Raw genomic sequence first — 16,395 nt, forward strand, 5'->3', positions numbered from 1 at the left:
GTGGTATATATTTTTTTCAGAATTTGCTGATGAATATGTAGTGTATAATTGGCTAATATGATGGCTCCTCTTTAATTACAGAAACGTTTTTGTCCCTTTTATAGAGGTTTAAAAAAGCAGTGTTTTTTAAACATTTTTAAATATTTATAAATAATATTTACATTTTTTAAAAATAAGATCAGAGTGTTGCATTTTAGTGTTCTGTGGAGTGTACATGCTTTTTTTGTGTCAAAACAAAACGCTTTTTTCCCAAAGAACGTCTTATATCATTTTTTTCATATTCATATTTTAGTTATGTTTATAATATAGGGCCCTATGAAATCCGTTTTTAAAAAATAAATTATATTAAACAAAAAAAAAAAAAATTTAAAAAGGTATGTCTAATTAATTGAAATCATGAAACTTTACAGCAACTTTATATTTTACAGCAATTTATTAAATGTTTAACAAAAATTAAATTTTTAAGCCGCTATGAAATACTTTTTTTTTTTCTTCATAAATTCAGTTTTATTTATTTATTTTTTATCAAATTCTGTTTTCCATTTCTGGGTTCCATTGTGATGATTTAATTAAATTTTAATAATCAAAAGCATCTGTAATTAATTGATTTTATTTAAAAAATAATGTATTTATTTATTTATTTATTTTTTCCCCCAGAAATACTGTATTTTTTTTTTTCCCTGATAAATATTTTCTTGTGGTTCTGTTTTAATAATATTTGTTTTATTAGTAGTACTATCATTACATTATTTTTTTTTTTGGTCACCCTTTTTTCAAGTTAAACTGAACTTTTATTTTGATGGGTTGCTGTGAAGACCTTTAAGTTTCTGTTTGTATATGATATGAAGACAGTATTCTCAAAAGAAACTAGTAAAGTAAAATGCTCATGAAGTGACTCTCAGAGCAGTTCTAGAATTCTTCAACCTACTTTTTCCTTTATTCATCCAAAATTTGGCAAATTCTATGACATTCCGCAGTATACAGTAAATTCCATTTTTAAAACTGGATTCCACAATTCGAAATCATAAGGCCCTAATAATTTATGTTATTTATGTGTAAAATTTGTAATTTTTATTTTTTTTGTAAGTAATCACTGTTCTCAGTACTGCTGTCATTACCATCACACCAAGCTCTTTAAAGGGGTCATCGGATGCCCATTTTCCACAAGTTGATATGATTCTTTAGGGTCTTAATGAAAAGTCTGTGATATGCTTTGATTAAAAATTCTCAATGGTAGTGTAAAACAACACCCTTTTTACCTTTTCAAAATGAGCTCTGCAAAAATCATCCCATTCTGAGAGATTGTTCCTTTAAATGCAAATGAGCTCTGCTCGCCCCGCCCCTCTCTTCTCTCTGTGGAGTGACGAGCCTGTTTACTTTAGCCGCATTTAGCTGCGAAACTTGATAACTGGCATATTATTAGGAAAGGTGATTGCAGAGAATCATTAAAAAACCCTTATACTCACTTCTGCTGTAAGTGAAGATGGATCACGAATGATTTGCGCGAACATCGATGCATTTATGTAGATCTGGAGGAGCATTCCCTTCACAAACAAACGTAATCCACTGCATTTTCAGCAGCTCAGATGTCGGGAGTAAATGACAACCACTATGTTCATTATTACATCCAGCAACACAACACCTCAATCGCTCAATCAGAGATATTCTTGTCTAACTTACATCCCTGCTCCAGCATCAAAACAATGGAGGTCAGACTGTTACAGCTGATTTAGGGTGGCTCTGAGGTAAGACGCTCATGTCAATCAGCTATCGTGGGAGCGGCATCTGAGAACGGCTTGATTTGAAAAAGGGAATATTATTTTTACAGATTAATTACAAACCACTGCATGGATTTTTATCATTATAGGGTAGATTTGTACATACACTGCCAACACACATTAATGTTCAAACAACATGTAAAAGTGAACTTTGCATCCGATGACCCCTTTAAAAAACAAGCAAGTTTTTCCCAAAAATGTTTGCTATATGTTTATTTAAACAGTTGTGTACCTTTTATTTGTATAAATTTAAAATTAATCGAGTGCTAGATAAGTTTGCGTCACCTTTAGAATCAGTTTTGGAGCTTTGTTTTAGCGTTCATTTCAGATGACAGCATTTGGTATGGACTTCAGGCTTACATGTGGTCTCTTTACGGGCCTGTGCTCGGGTGTGTTGAGTAGATCTGGGCTTGTTGTATTGTAGCTGCAGGGAATCGTTGCAGTTTCACGGTGACTGGGTTGTCAGCGCTCTGTGATGCGCGCTTGTGTACTCATCTCTGTGTGTAGATAACACCGTACCCATCTGTTTGATCTCCCAATCCAGACACGCGCTATATTTAGAGCCTCGTCAGATGTGCTGTTTTAGAGAAATAAGTCTTTTCTAATCAGCCTCCAACCGAGGAGAGGCCTCATTAGCATCAGCTCGTTCTCCCTCTATCATTCGCGTGCTTTATCTCTACAAGAGCGCCTTTGCACTCTCTCGTTCTTTTCTTTTTCTGTCTCTCTTTATTCTTTCTCTCTCTCTCGCTTTCCTTCTGGCTCTCCCTGATTCTTTATTCCATCCCCTCTTTCTCTCTCTCTGTCTGTCATCTCTCTTTTCTCTTCTTCTTTTCAATGTGTGGGAGGGCGCTTGTTGCTCCCCCAAGAGATCTCAGGCTTTGTGTGTGAGTGTAAGTGTGTACACGTTACACAGCGTGTTTGGTGCTCAGAGGAAATGCCACATCTGTGTTTCAGGGCACACTCTCATCCACCTTTCCTACCCCTTCATTTATGCTATGTGCGAATTCATGTGCTGTCCTATGAAATTATGAAATGTATGAAATTTGACCAATGATGTATGCTCTATAAATTCCTACCCATAACGCATCTGGGATTTTGACAGGTAGTAAGACTTATATGGCTTAATATAATATAAATGATGTCTCTTACTGAAGTATGTAGTAGAAAACCTATGAAAGATTTACATAAAAAATCCACATTGGTTTATACATGTTTTGGTCTATGGGGGCGCCATTATTTTGATTACGTCAAATGGTTGCACTCGTTGAGCTACTGGCACTACCTGTTGCTATTTTTACCGCAACACACCTTCCTAAAGACCTGCATCTTTGTTCTCTCCACTTCAGCCATGATGCCTTTGAGGCTACAGTAGACCACAGCTACTGAAAGAACTTACAAACAGCAGAGACAAGAAACGCTAGATGCCATCCTGGCAGTATGCAAACATGCAGACACTTGTCATGACATCACAGACACTGAAGGATTTTCTCAATGCGGATTTCACTTGTTATCAGGGGGCGTTTAGACTCCTTGTGGGGAAAAATCGATGGTACGGCATTTGGTTTAAGCCTACACTTACATTCATTGCCACCCGTAAGCTCTTTCAGTAGCTGTGGTCAGCAGCTCACGGCAGTAGCTCACAGAGTGCAAAAAATAATGGCGCCGCCATAGTCCAAAATATGTATAGAAAAACGTTTTTTTTAAATAACTTAAATCTTTAATGGGTTTTCTAGACATCATTTATGTTATATTAAATGAGAAGTTCACTTCCAGAACAAAAATTCCCAGGTAATTTACTCACCCCCCTTCTCATCCAAGATGTTCATGTCTTTCTTTCTTCAGTCGTAAAGAAATTTCTCTCCATATAGTGGACTTCTATGGTCCCTGTGAGTTTGAACTTCCAAAATGCAGTAAATGCAGCTTAATGATCTCAGCTGAGGAAGAAGGATCTTACCTAACGAAACAATCAGTCATTTTCTAAAAATATTGACAGTTTATATACTTTTTAACCTCAAATGCTCATCTTGTTTATCTCTGAACTTCAAGACAGTTAGGGTATGTCGAAAAACTCACATCTCATTTTCTACTTCAACTTAAAAATTGTCCTACATCGCTGCAGAAGTACCGACCCAGTGTTTACAAAGTGAGCATGCAAACGCCCTTTACAAAAAAGGTAAAACAGTGATGTAGGATGATTTTGAAGTTTTTGATATACCTTAACTGTCTTGAACCGGAATACACAATGACCGATCGGAAAATGACCCATCGTTTTGCTAGATACATAAGACCCTTTTCCTCGGCTGGGATCGTTTAGAGCCCTTTCAAGCTGCATTTAAACTGCATTTTGGAAGTTCAAACTCGCGGTCACCATTGAAGTCAACTATATGGAGAAAAATCCTGAAATGTTTTCCTCAAAAAACATAATTTCTTTACGACAGCAGAAAGAAAGACATGAACATCTTGGATGACAAGGGGGGTGAGTAATTTATCTGTAAATTTTTGTCCTGGAAGTGAACTTCTCCTTAAACCAGGGGTCACCAAACTTGTTCCTGGAGGGCCGGTGTCCTTCAGAGTTTACCTCCAACTTTCCTCGACACACCTACCTGGAAGTTTCAAGTATACCTAGTAAGACCTTGATTAGCTGGTTCAGGTGGTGAGGGTTGGAGCTAAACTCTGCAGAGACACCAGCCTTCCAGGACTGGATCTGGTGACCCCTGCCTTAAACCATACAAGTCTTAAAACCCAGGGTCCCCTGTAAGCAAGTACAATTTAATCACAAGGAACAACTTTCTGCCATACAGCATTTTCTGTGACCCTCTTGCAGAATCTTCCGCCTTGGACCCCAAAGTTAGCTGTTGTTAGCTGGATTGGATCTTCTAGATCAGGGGTGCTCAACCCTGTTCCTGGAGATCGACCGTCCTACAGAGTTCAGCTCCAACCCTGATCAAACACACCTGAACCAACTAATTAGGATTTGAAGGAGAACTTGATAATTACAGACAGGTGTGTTTGATCATGGTTGGAACTAAACTTTGCAGGAAGGTTGATCTCCAGGAACAGGGTTGGGCACCCCTGTTCTAAATAATGAAAATCACTTTTCTCATTTTTACATTCATCTTTTAATGTTGTATGGCTGCATGTGTGCATTTGCTTTTTCATATAGCTTTTGCTGGCCTGTGATCTGGGCACGTATCTCCTTTTATGACTGTCACACAGAAGTTAACTTGTTTACTTTTTTTGTATTCATGAATGAGTTTATCAGACTTTTGTCCTTTTTTGTGTTTGTAGATGGAATGGGTCGAGTTCTGGCTCAGGACGTCTACGCCAAAGACAACCTGCCTCCTTTCCCCGCATCAGTTAAAGATGGCTACGCTGTTCGAGGTGAATACCATTTACTGCAAAATTACTCACTCTGTCTCATTTACCACTTTTCCACCAAAATGGTGCAGTGTTGTCGCTGAAACCATGCTCATAAACATTGCATTTGCACATTACGGGTTTGTTTACAAGTCTTAAGGCTATTTCACACTACCCCAATAAATAGCAGTGAACACAAACATTCAGAGAAAGCTTAACGTAAAGCATAATTCTAATAATTTTATTACTGTGATGTAAAAATGAATTTTCAGCAGCCATTGCTCCAGTCTTCAGTGTCACATGATCCTTCAGAAATTATTCTAATATGCTGATTTACTGCTGAAGATGCATCTGTTATCAGTGTTGAATGTTGCTTCATATTTTTGGACAAACCATGACATTTTTTTCCAGTATTGTAAATGTTTTATTGTCTCTTTTAATCGATTTAATGCAACCTTGCTCAGTAAAAGTTTTTTTTTGTAGTTTCTAAGCAAAGATTTTTTTTTTATTTTGCTCATATTAAGTTTAACAAGATATTACACCCTTATTTTTAACTTGAACCATTATGATCTCATTTACCAAACCCGTCAAGCTGAAAATGACTGTTACTGAGTTACTCTTTTTACTGTTTTTCAGCTGCTGATGGTCCTGGTGATCGCTTCATCATTGGAGAGTCTCAGGCTGGGGAGCAGGTGAGTTAAACTAACAAAAACTAGTTAGTTAAACTAGTCTTCTTACACGGTTGTGCTTTAAAAATGTGACATAGTCTCTCTCTCTGACACATACATGGGAAATGCCTGCTTTTGCACTGGCACCTTGTGTCTGCAGGAGGCTTGTGTGCTCAGATGGCAAGAAAACTCAGACTCAGTGAGCGTGTTTAATGAGTGCATTACACACACACACACACACACACACACACACACACACACACACACAGAGAAAGAGGGGGAGATCCCCGTGGGCTGTGTGCAGCAGAGTACAGGCCAGCACTCCAGTGCTCGTGGCCAATGTCCATACAGTGCTCTGTCTGGCGTGTGTGTTTGCATTTGAGTCTTGGGTCATTCTGTTACGCTGTTGTTTTCTCAGCTAATGGCTTATGACTCTGGTATGTGCATGTCATTTTGCATGAATAATAACTGTTTGACCTAGTTTCAGAAGCAGTGTAGTTTTGCTTCCACACCACACGTGTACAAATACATGTTGTCTGATACAGTGATTAAAGATCTTTTTCTGTCTTAGCCCACTCTCACAGTAATGCCAGGCCAAGTGATGAGGGTGACGACAGGTGCTCCTATCCCCTGTGGTGCAGACGCCGTAGTGCAAGTAGAAGACACAGAGCTGCTACGAGAGTCTGAAGACGTAAGTGTGTCACATCCTCAACCGCAAACTATTTATAATATATTTTGAAATAAATAACTTTGAAATAATTTCTACCTTTGAGGATGCTCCCAGTTTTGTTAGTTTTATCTGGCTTCTGGGGACAATTTGTATATATTTTGTCCCGATAGTGAAACATGCATAGTTCGAAGTATAAGACAATTAAAAAATATATATATATGTACATATATATATATATATATACATATATATATATATATATATATATACACACACTACCGTTCAAAAGTTTGGGGTCAGTAAGACTTCTAATAGTCTTTAAAGTAGTCTCTTATGCTCATCAAGGCTGCATTAATTTGATTAAAAATATAGAAAAAAAACAGTAATATTGCAAAATGTTTTTACAATATAAAATAATGTTTTTTATTTTAACATACTTTAAAATAGACTTTATTCCTGTGATGAAAAGCTGAATTTTTATCAGCTGTTACTCCAGTCTTAAGTGTCACATGATTCTTCAGAAATCATTCTAATATGCGGATTTATTATTAGAATGATCAGTGTTGGATAATATCAACAGTTGTGCTGCCAAATATTTTTTGGAACCTGTAATTTTTTTTTTCAGGATTCTTTCATGAATAACAAGTTTAAAAAGTACAGTGTTTATTCAAAACAGTAAAAATGTACTGACCCCAAACTTTTGAACGGTAGTGTATATGTTTAAAATATAGAGAACAATACAAGGATTTTACGAATACATAATTACAATTAAATTATACAGCAGTATTTTTTAAGGAAATTGCAGTCGTATATTTTTTATTATCTTAATTTTGTATAGATAAAACAAGAAACACACCACACAACACAATTGTAAACAGTGTCTGGCAACTTCTCATATAAATTTAAGTCCAATATCATTCATGTGTGTACAGGTTGTGTGTTTGTTTCAGTCTGGTTGGTTATGAATTATAGGGTACAGAGGAGCTGGAGGTGAGGATCCTGGTTCAAGCTCGTCCAGGACTGGATATCAGGTGAGTGGAATTGAAGTTTACTTCCTCAAAAATGCCAAAGACTCTTTATTAATGATCAAATATTTTTTCTTTACTGTGTTTGTCCATCTCAATATCAAGTCTATTTTCACCAAAAGTATTCACACTTGTGTTTGATGCATAATTTACTTTGGGGAAAAAAGATTTTGGGATGTTTTCGGAAGTCTGTTATGCTTTTATCTTATCAAAAGTACAGTAAAAACTAGTTTTGTGAAATACTAGATATAAAATAGAAATAACTGTTCTCTATTTTTAATATATTTCAAAATGAAATTTATTCAGTGATGGCAAATCTGAATTTTCAGTGTCACATGCTTCTTCAGAAATCATTCTTATATGCTGATTTGATGCTTAAGAAATATTTCTTATTATTATCACTTTTGAAAACAAGTGCTGCTTAATATTTTGTGGAATTTCAATGTTTATACTGTCACTTGTATTCAATTTAATGCATCCTTGCTAAATAAAAGAATAAAAAAGTAAAAAGTGTAAATAATATGCTTGATAATGTGAATAGAAATTATTCCACATTTCATCTTTTTCATGAGAAATCAGTTAGTTTCTTTTGTTTGAAGTTATAAAAAAAATGCCAAGTTCTGTCATAAAACTCTAGGGGCCCTATTAAACACTTGGAACAATGTGGCGCCAGGCGCGACGCAATTGATTTTTGCTAGTTTCAGCCCGACGCATTTTCATGTCCTGTGCCACGTTGTTTAAATAGCAAATACATTTGCGACCATTTGTGCGCCCGTGGGTGTGCTGATCTGAAAACGAGGTGTGTTCAGGCGCATTGTTGGCACGTTGCTATTTTGAGGCAACTGAATTAGACTGCGCCATTGACCAACTAAAACCTGGTCTAAAGTCAATTTTTTTTTGTTATTTAAAGAGTGCATTAGTAATATGCGCCTATAGGCAGGTGCACAATGCACATACACTCTGCTTATTACACACACATGGACGTGCATCAGCACACAAACATGCCAAATATTAAAAATGAAAGGATTACAATGTAACAGATTATTATTGTGTACGTAAATATAAAAAATGCCTACACGTCATAATGGATAGTTGATAGCTTTCTTATGCGAGCTGTTTTTTGGTTTGACCTTCTCTTTAGAAAACGATCACGTTCGGCAAGAAGGGGAGAGTTTTGAAAGGGGGACGCACAATAACTAATTTGAGTGGGCTCGGCCCCATGAATGCCCTCCTTTGCGCCGGCCCTGCTTTCTGTAGAAGTGTTCAGCCTTTGTTCTCGCAAATTCTGCCGTGTAAATAGCGAATCTCCCATGGTGCAAGCGCAACTGGCTCTTAAGGGAATGGGAGATGAGACTTTTCGCCCTTTTAGACCATTGCAGCAATAACAAACAGCAGGAACGTAGCAGACCTATTCCGCCAAGACCAAATACATTAACATGCTAACATGCTAAAATCTCCCAAGAGCTGTCATGATAGAACTGGTGTTATAAAAGCTAAAGTTAATCTTTTCTTGTTTCTGTCACACACAGGCCTATAGGACATGATATCAAGCGTGGGGAGTGTGTGCTGGCTAAGGGCACTCACATGGGTCCATCTGAGATCGGCCTCCTGGCCACTGTAGGAGTCACAGAGGTGGAGGTGCAGAAATTCCCAGTTGTAGCAGTCATGTCCACTGGCAATGAGGTATGTTTGTATCACTTTTTTACTTTCTTTTGCAAATGCTAATTTAAAACATGTTTGAGTATGTTTAAACAAGTTTTTGTATGCTTATGTATGCAGTTGTTAAACCCTGAGGATGACCTTCACCCAGGCAAGATCAGGGATAGTAACCGATCTACACTGTTGGCCACCATTCAGGAACACGGCTATCCTACCATCAACCTCGGCATCGTCGGAGACAAGTCAGCAGCCCTTCCTTACCACACACACACACACACGCACATACACACAGTCAGCTCTGCACATGTCTAAATCTTTCCAACCTCAGCACTCCTCTGAAACTGCAGCTCATATATTAGAATCAATACAGGATCATACAACGTCTCAGCAGAATTTACTGAAAGACAGCAATTCCTGCAGTGCTCTGAAGTATTTATTCCACCTTTTTTGTATGTGCATACACATACTGTAGGGATGTATAATATGTATAAGGAACATGAATAAAACATGTATAAGAAGCAACTACAAATGGGTTAACAGTAACGTTAAGTGGATAATGTTTTGTTTCCAGTTCTGCATTCATCTGATAAACTTAAATATTGTTCTTGAACTCAGTAATGCTTTTTTGTGTTGTCCTCATTTTGTGGATATGGATTATTAAATATTTAATACATTTAGTATAAATTTAAAATATAACAATATATTATGTTTTTAGAAATGCATATGATTTGCATTACATACAGCGCCGTTGCGCACCGGGCGTCCCGTGTTCGAATCCCGACTCGAGGACCTTTCCTGATCCTGCCCTCATCTCTCTCTCCCACTTTGCTTCCTGTCACTTCTAAACTGTCCTGTCATAATAAAAGGCAAAATGCCAAATGCATATGATTTTATAATGTACTAATAATTGTAAATTATAAATATTTAATATAGACAATTTAATATAATTTTGGTTAATTGTTTTAAATTCTGAGTTTAATACAATAATATAATATAATATAATAGTTAAAAAGTTTGAGGTTGATGTATGAAAAAATTCAGTAAAAACAGTAATAATGTGAAATGTTATTGTAATTTAAAATAACCATTTTCTATTTTACTATATCTTAAAATGTAATTTATTCCTGTGATGGCAAAGCTCAAATTTCAGCAGGCATTACTCCAGTCTTCAGTGTCACATGATCTAATCCATCAGAAATCATCATAATATTAAGATTTGGTGCTTAAATATTATTCACATTCTGTTGAAACTGCGATGCTCTACTCCCCCACAAAGCTTGTGTAAAAATGTAAAAGCCTTTATTTTAAATTAGGGTTGCAAAGGGGTGGAACATTTCCGGTTTCCTGGAAAGTTTCCAAAATTTTTAAATGTTTCCTAAATTGGCTGGAAAATTTCCGCCTTTTTGCAACCCTACTTTTAATTAAATGAATGCGTCCTTAATAAACAAAAATATTAAATTCAGCTTATTGCTTACATTACATTTGCACTAGTAGTATAAGTAAACATTTTGCACTCAATACTTCCCTAATCTGCCAGTAATTGATTTGGCAAAGAAAAAATTGCAAGTAATTTGTCATGATTATGTTATCTGTCTCCCCCTGCAGTCCAGATGACCTGCTGAACGCCCTGAATGAGGGCATTAGTCGTGCTGACGTCATCATCACCTCTGGGGGTGTGTCCATGGGTGAGAAGGTCAGTTGATTGGAGTAGTAGACTAATGAAAGGTCACATGCTTGAAATGTCCAAGCTTCCCAATACAGAAATGTGGCCTCACGGATCAATCTATTTTATGTCAAGAAGTAAATTCCTTTGGTTTACCCAGAGGCCATGAGATCTCAGAGCAACTCTTTTTAAGAGCTTATGCCGCAGGCCCCCATATGTTTCACTGCCATCTAGTGTTTCTACTTGTTTCTTGTCACAAAGCAGCATTTGTTAATCTGACCTTTTATTTTGGGTCTTTGCCCAGGCAGCAGTGCACTGACCGCCTCTTGCTCTTGATTTTCTGCCCTATTAATTAAAGCTCTTTAATTACCCGATGTTTCACTTCACCAGGCGCGGATAGATGTGTTGTCCTACATGAGAGGAGAAATGCAAACACGTACGCTACAGTCTCTCTCTCTTGTTTTTTTTTTCAGGACTACCTGAAGCAAGTGCTGGATATAGATCTCCATGCCCAGATCCACTTTGGCCGAGTGTTTATGAAGCCGGGGTGAGTGAGAAAAGCAGTCTGAGTCACGCAGAGCCAGACTTGCGTAAAGTCTGGATGGGGCGGCACTGGCGTGAGGGGAGGCGTGTGGTTGTTGGATTGAGGATATGTTGTTTTCTTGTAAGCCAACTGCCGTAAAACTCTTTAGGGATTTAATACCATGACCTAAAAAATGTTGGCAACACCAAAATGCTGATAAGAACCAGTGCACCCTGACTCCCAAAAGTTGCGAAGTACTACACCAGTCATAAATCATAGATAAATCAATGCAGACAGAAAAACTGTTATGTGTTATTTTAGTATTACTTATTTACTATTATAGGATTTATGAACATTTTTACATGCCTTTTATTTTTATATTTTTTGTTTTCATTTTTAGTTATTTTATGTTTTTCTATTTTTTTTTTTTAAGCTTTTTATTTTTATTTAAGTCATTTTAATACTTTAAGTTTTTTTTTAGTTTTTAGTTCATAACTGCAGCACTGGTTTTAATTAGATGTAGTGTTGCATTATTTGTAGCTTTCATTATGACAACACCCTCTGAAAAACGAAATTCTGATTGGTTGGTCGGGGCATTAAGCCGTCGTTTTTGAATAATCACCGCTCATTTGGGTAATTCTCTATAACTGACTGCTTATACAGGCAACCAGTGACTTCATATATCTTGTAATACTCCTGCAACAGATCATTTTTACTACAATTATTAATCAAGATGCAAGATGGTGTATAAGTGGTTGTTCGTATAAAACAAGAGAGCGCTAGTCTGCAGTGATACAGCATACATGAAAATGCCGCCAGGTTCAGTTACCCAGATGAGCGGTTTGATATTTGTCCAGACGACAGAAAATATTTAGAAACATATGACTGATTTAAAAAATGTGTTCACTCCAGAATTAAAATTTCCTGATAATTTACTCACCTCTATGTCATCCAAGATGTTAATATCTTTCTTTCTTCAGTGAAAAAGAAATTAAGGTTTTTGAGGAAAACATTCCAGGATTTTTCTCCGGACTTGTGTTGAAGGTCCAAATTGTAGTTTCAGTGCAGCTTCAAAGGGCTCTAGACCAGGGGTTCCCACACTTTTCCATTCCATGATCCAACTAGACATTATAATCTATTTCAAGGCCCACCAAAATATTTCAAATATAAAAAACAATTGACATTACTGTACCCAGATAGCAAGCATACGTCTGCAAGATGTCTGTTAAAGATCACTTGATCTCGAAAGCATCTGATGTGTACAAACATCTGACAGACGTCTGTAAGATGTCAGTTTTACATCCATTCTAGATCATAAACATCTTAAAGACATCTAATAGATGTATATTTGACATCTGATAGGAAACGACCTATAGATGTATTGCAGATGAGCAAACACTTTAAAAAAATACGACTTGCAGATGCAAATGCAGACGTCAAATAGATGTCTCCGAGATGTGCGTGTGCTATCAGGTTAAGCTTAATCTTAGTTAGAAGTTTAATATGGCAGAAACTACCCAGATAGCACATGTACGTCTGCAAGATGTCTGTTAAAGATCACTTGATCTGGAAAGCATCTGCTTGTACAAACATCTGACAGACGTCTGTAAAATGTCAGTTTTACATACATCCTAAATCATAAACATCTTAAAGACATCTAATAGACGTTTATTTGACATCTGATAGGAAACGTCCTATAGACATATTGCAGATGAGCAAACACTAATATATTTTGCAGATGTAAATGCGGACATCAAACGTCTTCGTAATGTACATGCGCTATCAGGGTGAGTATTTAAGAAAAAGAACCATTTTATTTTATAGTACAACTTTAAAATTGCAGTACTAATATTTACATTTAAACTTCTTCATTTACAGCCGTTAATGAGTTTATGAAATATGTCCATAAAATCTCAAAACATGAACTGTAATCCAAACTGCGAGAGTTGCTAAACTCATCGTGGGGTTCAGAGCAGAAAATCCTTACATGATCCTTCCGTGTGTATAAGGGAGAGTGGAGCAAAACCCAACATGTTTTTTTTAGCAAAGCATAAGAAGCGAAGCAGAAGTATCTAAAACAGTTCAGAGATTAAAATAATTGTGAAATAATTGTAAAAACAATAAACAGATGTGTCTTATTTTAAATAAACACTAAAAACTAAGACAAATGACACATTTACTTCAGCCGGAAATTTACTTTTGCAATAGTTAAATAAATGTTCAGCGATATCTTCAAAAGATGTTTTATCTTTGGCATATTTTTTTATATATAGTGATGATATGGCCAGAAATAATAGGAATTGTTGTACATTTTGTTATGCTAGCATGTGGAAGTGTGTAAATCATGTAGTGTTACAATGTACCCGTGTTTGTGCCCTGCTCATCCTGTACATGTGAAATGCTTTTTATAGACTGTTTCCTTATTGGTAGGAAGCCAACTGCATTTGAAGGAATGAAAACAACAAAGTCTTTATATTTCTCAGAAAGATACAGTGCAAAGTTCAAACAGATAATAGAAATGAACCTGAAACAGTTTTGTAACATTTAAATTTTCCAGTGTATGCAGTCTCATGCTGAATACAGCACAGTGAAGTGAGCGAATTTATTCTCATTAATAATGCCGATTGAACAACCAATCTGAGACCCTTATTGTTATTCGAAAATTGCAATATTGCAGTTTGTAATTAATGTTGGTATACCGTGCAGCCCTGTGTGAGTGTGTGTGTCATTGAAACGCAAATTTAGCTGAGACCAAGTGACTTTGTGCGACCCACCTTGTCCCACTCTGCGACTCAAAAGTGGGTTGTGACCTATAGTTTGAAAACCCCTGTTCTAGGCCATCCTAGCCAAGAAATAAGGGTCTTGTCTAGTGAAACGATTGGTCATTTTCTAAAATAAAAAAAAAAAAAAAATTTTTAACCACAAATGCTCATCTTGCACAAGCTTGTCTTCACGCATTACGTAGTCATGTTGGAAAGGTGCATGACTTAGACGGAAGTACAGACCCAGTGTTCACAAAGCAAACATGCAAAAAAAGTCAAACGCCCTTTACCAAAAAAGGTAAAACAACGATGTCGGACAATTTTGAAGTTGGAGGAGAAAATGAGATGGAGTTTTTTGTCCTACCCTATTTTTTTGAACCGGAGTACACAGGCTACATAATTACATAATGTGTGAAGTCGTAGATGTGCATCACAGAGCTAGTGCAAGACAAGCATTTGTGGTTAAAAAGTATGTAAAACTGTATTATTTATTTATTTATTTTTATTTTTTTTTTTAGAAAATGGCCTATTGTTTCGCTAGATAAGACCCTTATTTTCTTGGCAGGGATCATGTACAAGCCATCTGAAGCTGCAGTGAAACTGAAATTTGAACCCGTTGGCTCCCAAAAATTGTGGAATGTTTTTCTCAAAAACCTTCATTTCTTTTTGGCTGAAGAAAGAAACACATGAACATCTTGGATGACATAGTGTGCGTAAATTATGAGTAAATTATCAGGGTTATTTATTTTTTTTAGGACTGAACTAATCCTTTAATGACATCATAGTGGGTGTAAATTATGAGTAAATTATCAGGGTTATTTTTTTTTTTTAGGACTGAACGAATCCTTTAACGCGGTGATTGACCAATCAAAAAGTATTCCAGAGAACCGTGTAATAATTTACGATAACAACTGGCTGACTGTATATTATCCCTTACATATTAGTACAGTTAGGGCAGATGTTTAAAAAATGTTTTTAGTTGTTCCTGGGATGTTGAATATGCTTTCTTTTTCTATTTTAGTTTGCCTACTACGTTTGCCACCTTAGACATTGACGGTGCCAGAAAGCTGATCTTCGCCCTTCCAGGTATAATCCTCTGTGTTTTTGACACACATAGTGTGTAAGTAAACGAATGGAGAAGTTTTAACAGTCTCTCAGTTGGAACTGTTTGGAATTCACACACATTCATACACAATTTCAGGTGACCGAGTTTCCTCTTTCTCCCACTGTATGTGCTTTATGTATTGTACTACTTATAACAGAAAAACTTCTCTTATTCAAACTATTTATATAAACTCACATATCTATATAGTAGCATTTCCAAACTAAATGGTCCCTTTTCCATAAAATTTAATCAGCCCACGGTTGCCCACCTGTGTACCTTTCTGCAAACCTGCATCTCCCCTGCTTGCCCACCGGTCCGATCAGCTTTCCCAGGCTTGCCCCCACCCCGAGCCAACTGTACTCCCACCTTGTGCCTTCAGAAACCAGGTGGTCGAGGCAGTGGTGACAGTGGCGATTTCTATATTCCCCTTCAAAGGTAATTTCACCTACAGAGACACAGGGGCGACTCTTCTGGAGGCTGTGCCCCTGAGTGACAGCGAGGCCAGCAGACTGCCTGTGCCTCCTCCCCCACGAGGAAGTAGGTGCTCTTAATTCAGGAAATAAGCCCTGTCTTCAGCCCGAGCTCAGAAAACGGAAATGGACTTGAAATTTTGACACCAAACCCTAATTAATTGGTTTTCAAAACACAGGATATAACACAAAATCTCTTTTTAGTGCACTTGGGCTCATTTGGGACCAGAATGTTAATTATTCCAGACATTACAAGATGAAAACCCGAAAAAGCCTTGTCTAATCTATAGTAACAACCTCCAAATGTAGGAATAATATTTTTGTTCTGATTTTCCAATGTGATGCTTTCTGTTCTGTTTTCTGAGAGAAGCTTTGTGTTTTTGCCTCCTTTTTTGCGTCCATGGCGCTCCTTGTAGTTATAGATCTGTTGCAGCCTCCCAAAGCCCTTCCGTTTGTGTACCGTGATGTGGCTTAGTGTCTTGAAACTGCTGTTTGTCTGAAATAGTCCCGTCCTTCTTTTGCTTTCAATGTCCTTTTTCCCTTGTTGATGTGGTGGAGGGCACCTCTGCACTTGAAACACTCTTCTTCCTTAACTGGTTTCAGTAGTTGGTACACATTTGTCCTATCAGAGAGTTTTGGGTTGTTTTAACACTTTATTTGATTCTTTTGGTATGCACCAGAGTTTAATTCCATCCTTAGTATTATTAGGCTTCAA

General features: G+C 36.9%; 1 protein-coding gene across 8 annotated transcripts in view; it reads left to right on the forward strand.

Moving 5' to 3' along the window:
* gphna (gephyrin a) overlaps positions 1–16,395 on the forward strand; it is a 115,747-nt gene that overhangs the window by 92,731 nt on the left and 6,621 nt on the right. For all 8 annotated transcript variants that reach the window (XM_051133721.1, XM_051133723.1, XM_051133722.1 and 5 more), the window contains 9 exons: positions 5,067–5,159; positions 5,772–5,827; positions 6,375–6,494; positions 7,446–7,504; positions 9,028–9,181; positions 9,278–9,399; positions 10,763–10,850; positions 11,294–11,367; positions 15,127–15,191. In XM_051133721.1, coding sequence (XP_050989678.1) covers positions 5,067–5,159; positions 5,772–5,827; positions 6,375–6,494; positions 7,446–7,504; positions 9,028–9,181; positions 9,278–9,399; positions 10,763–10,850; positions 11,294–11,367; positions 15,127–15,191 — 831 coding nt within the window. The remainder of the gene's footprint in view (positions 1–5,066; positions 5,160–5,771; positions 5,828–6,374; positions 6,495–7,445; positions 7,505–9,027; positions 9,182–9,277; positions 9,400–10,762; positions 10,851–11,293; positions 11,368–15,126; positions 15,192–16,395) is intronic.

The sequence above is a fragment of the Labeo rohita genome, chromosome 17 (genome assembly GCF_022985175.1).
Source record: "Labeo rohita strain BAU-BD-2019 chromosome 17, IGBB_LRoh.1.0, whole genome shotgun sequence".
Classification (NCBI taxonomy): domain Eukaryota; kingdom Metazoa; phylum Chordata; class Actinopteri; order Cypriniformes; family Cyprinidae; genus Labeo; species Labeo rohita.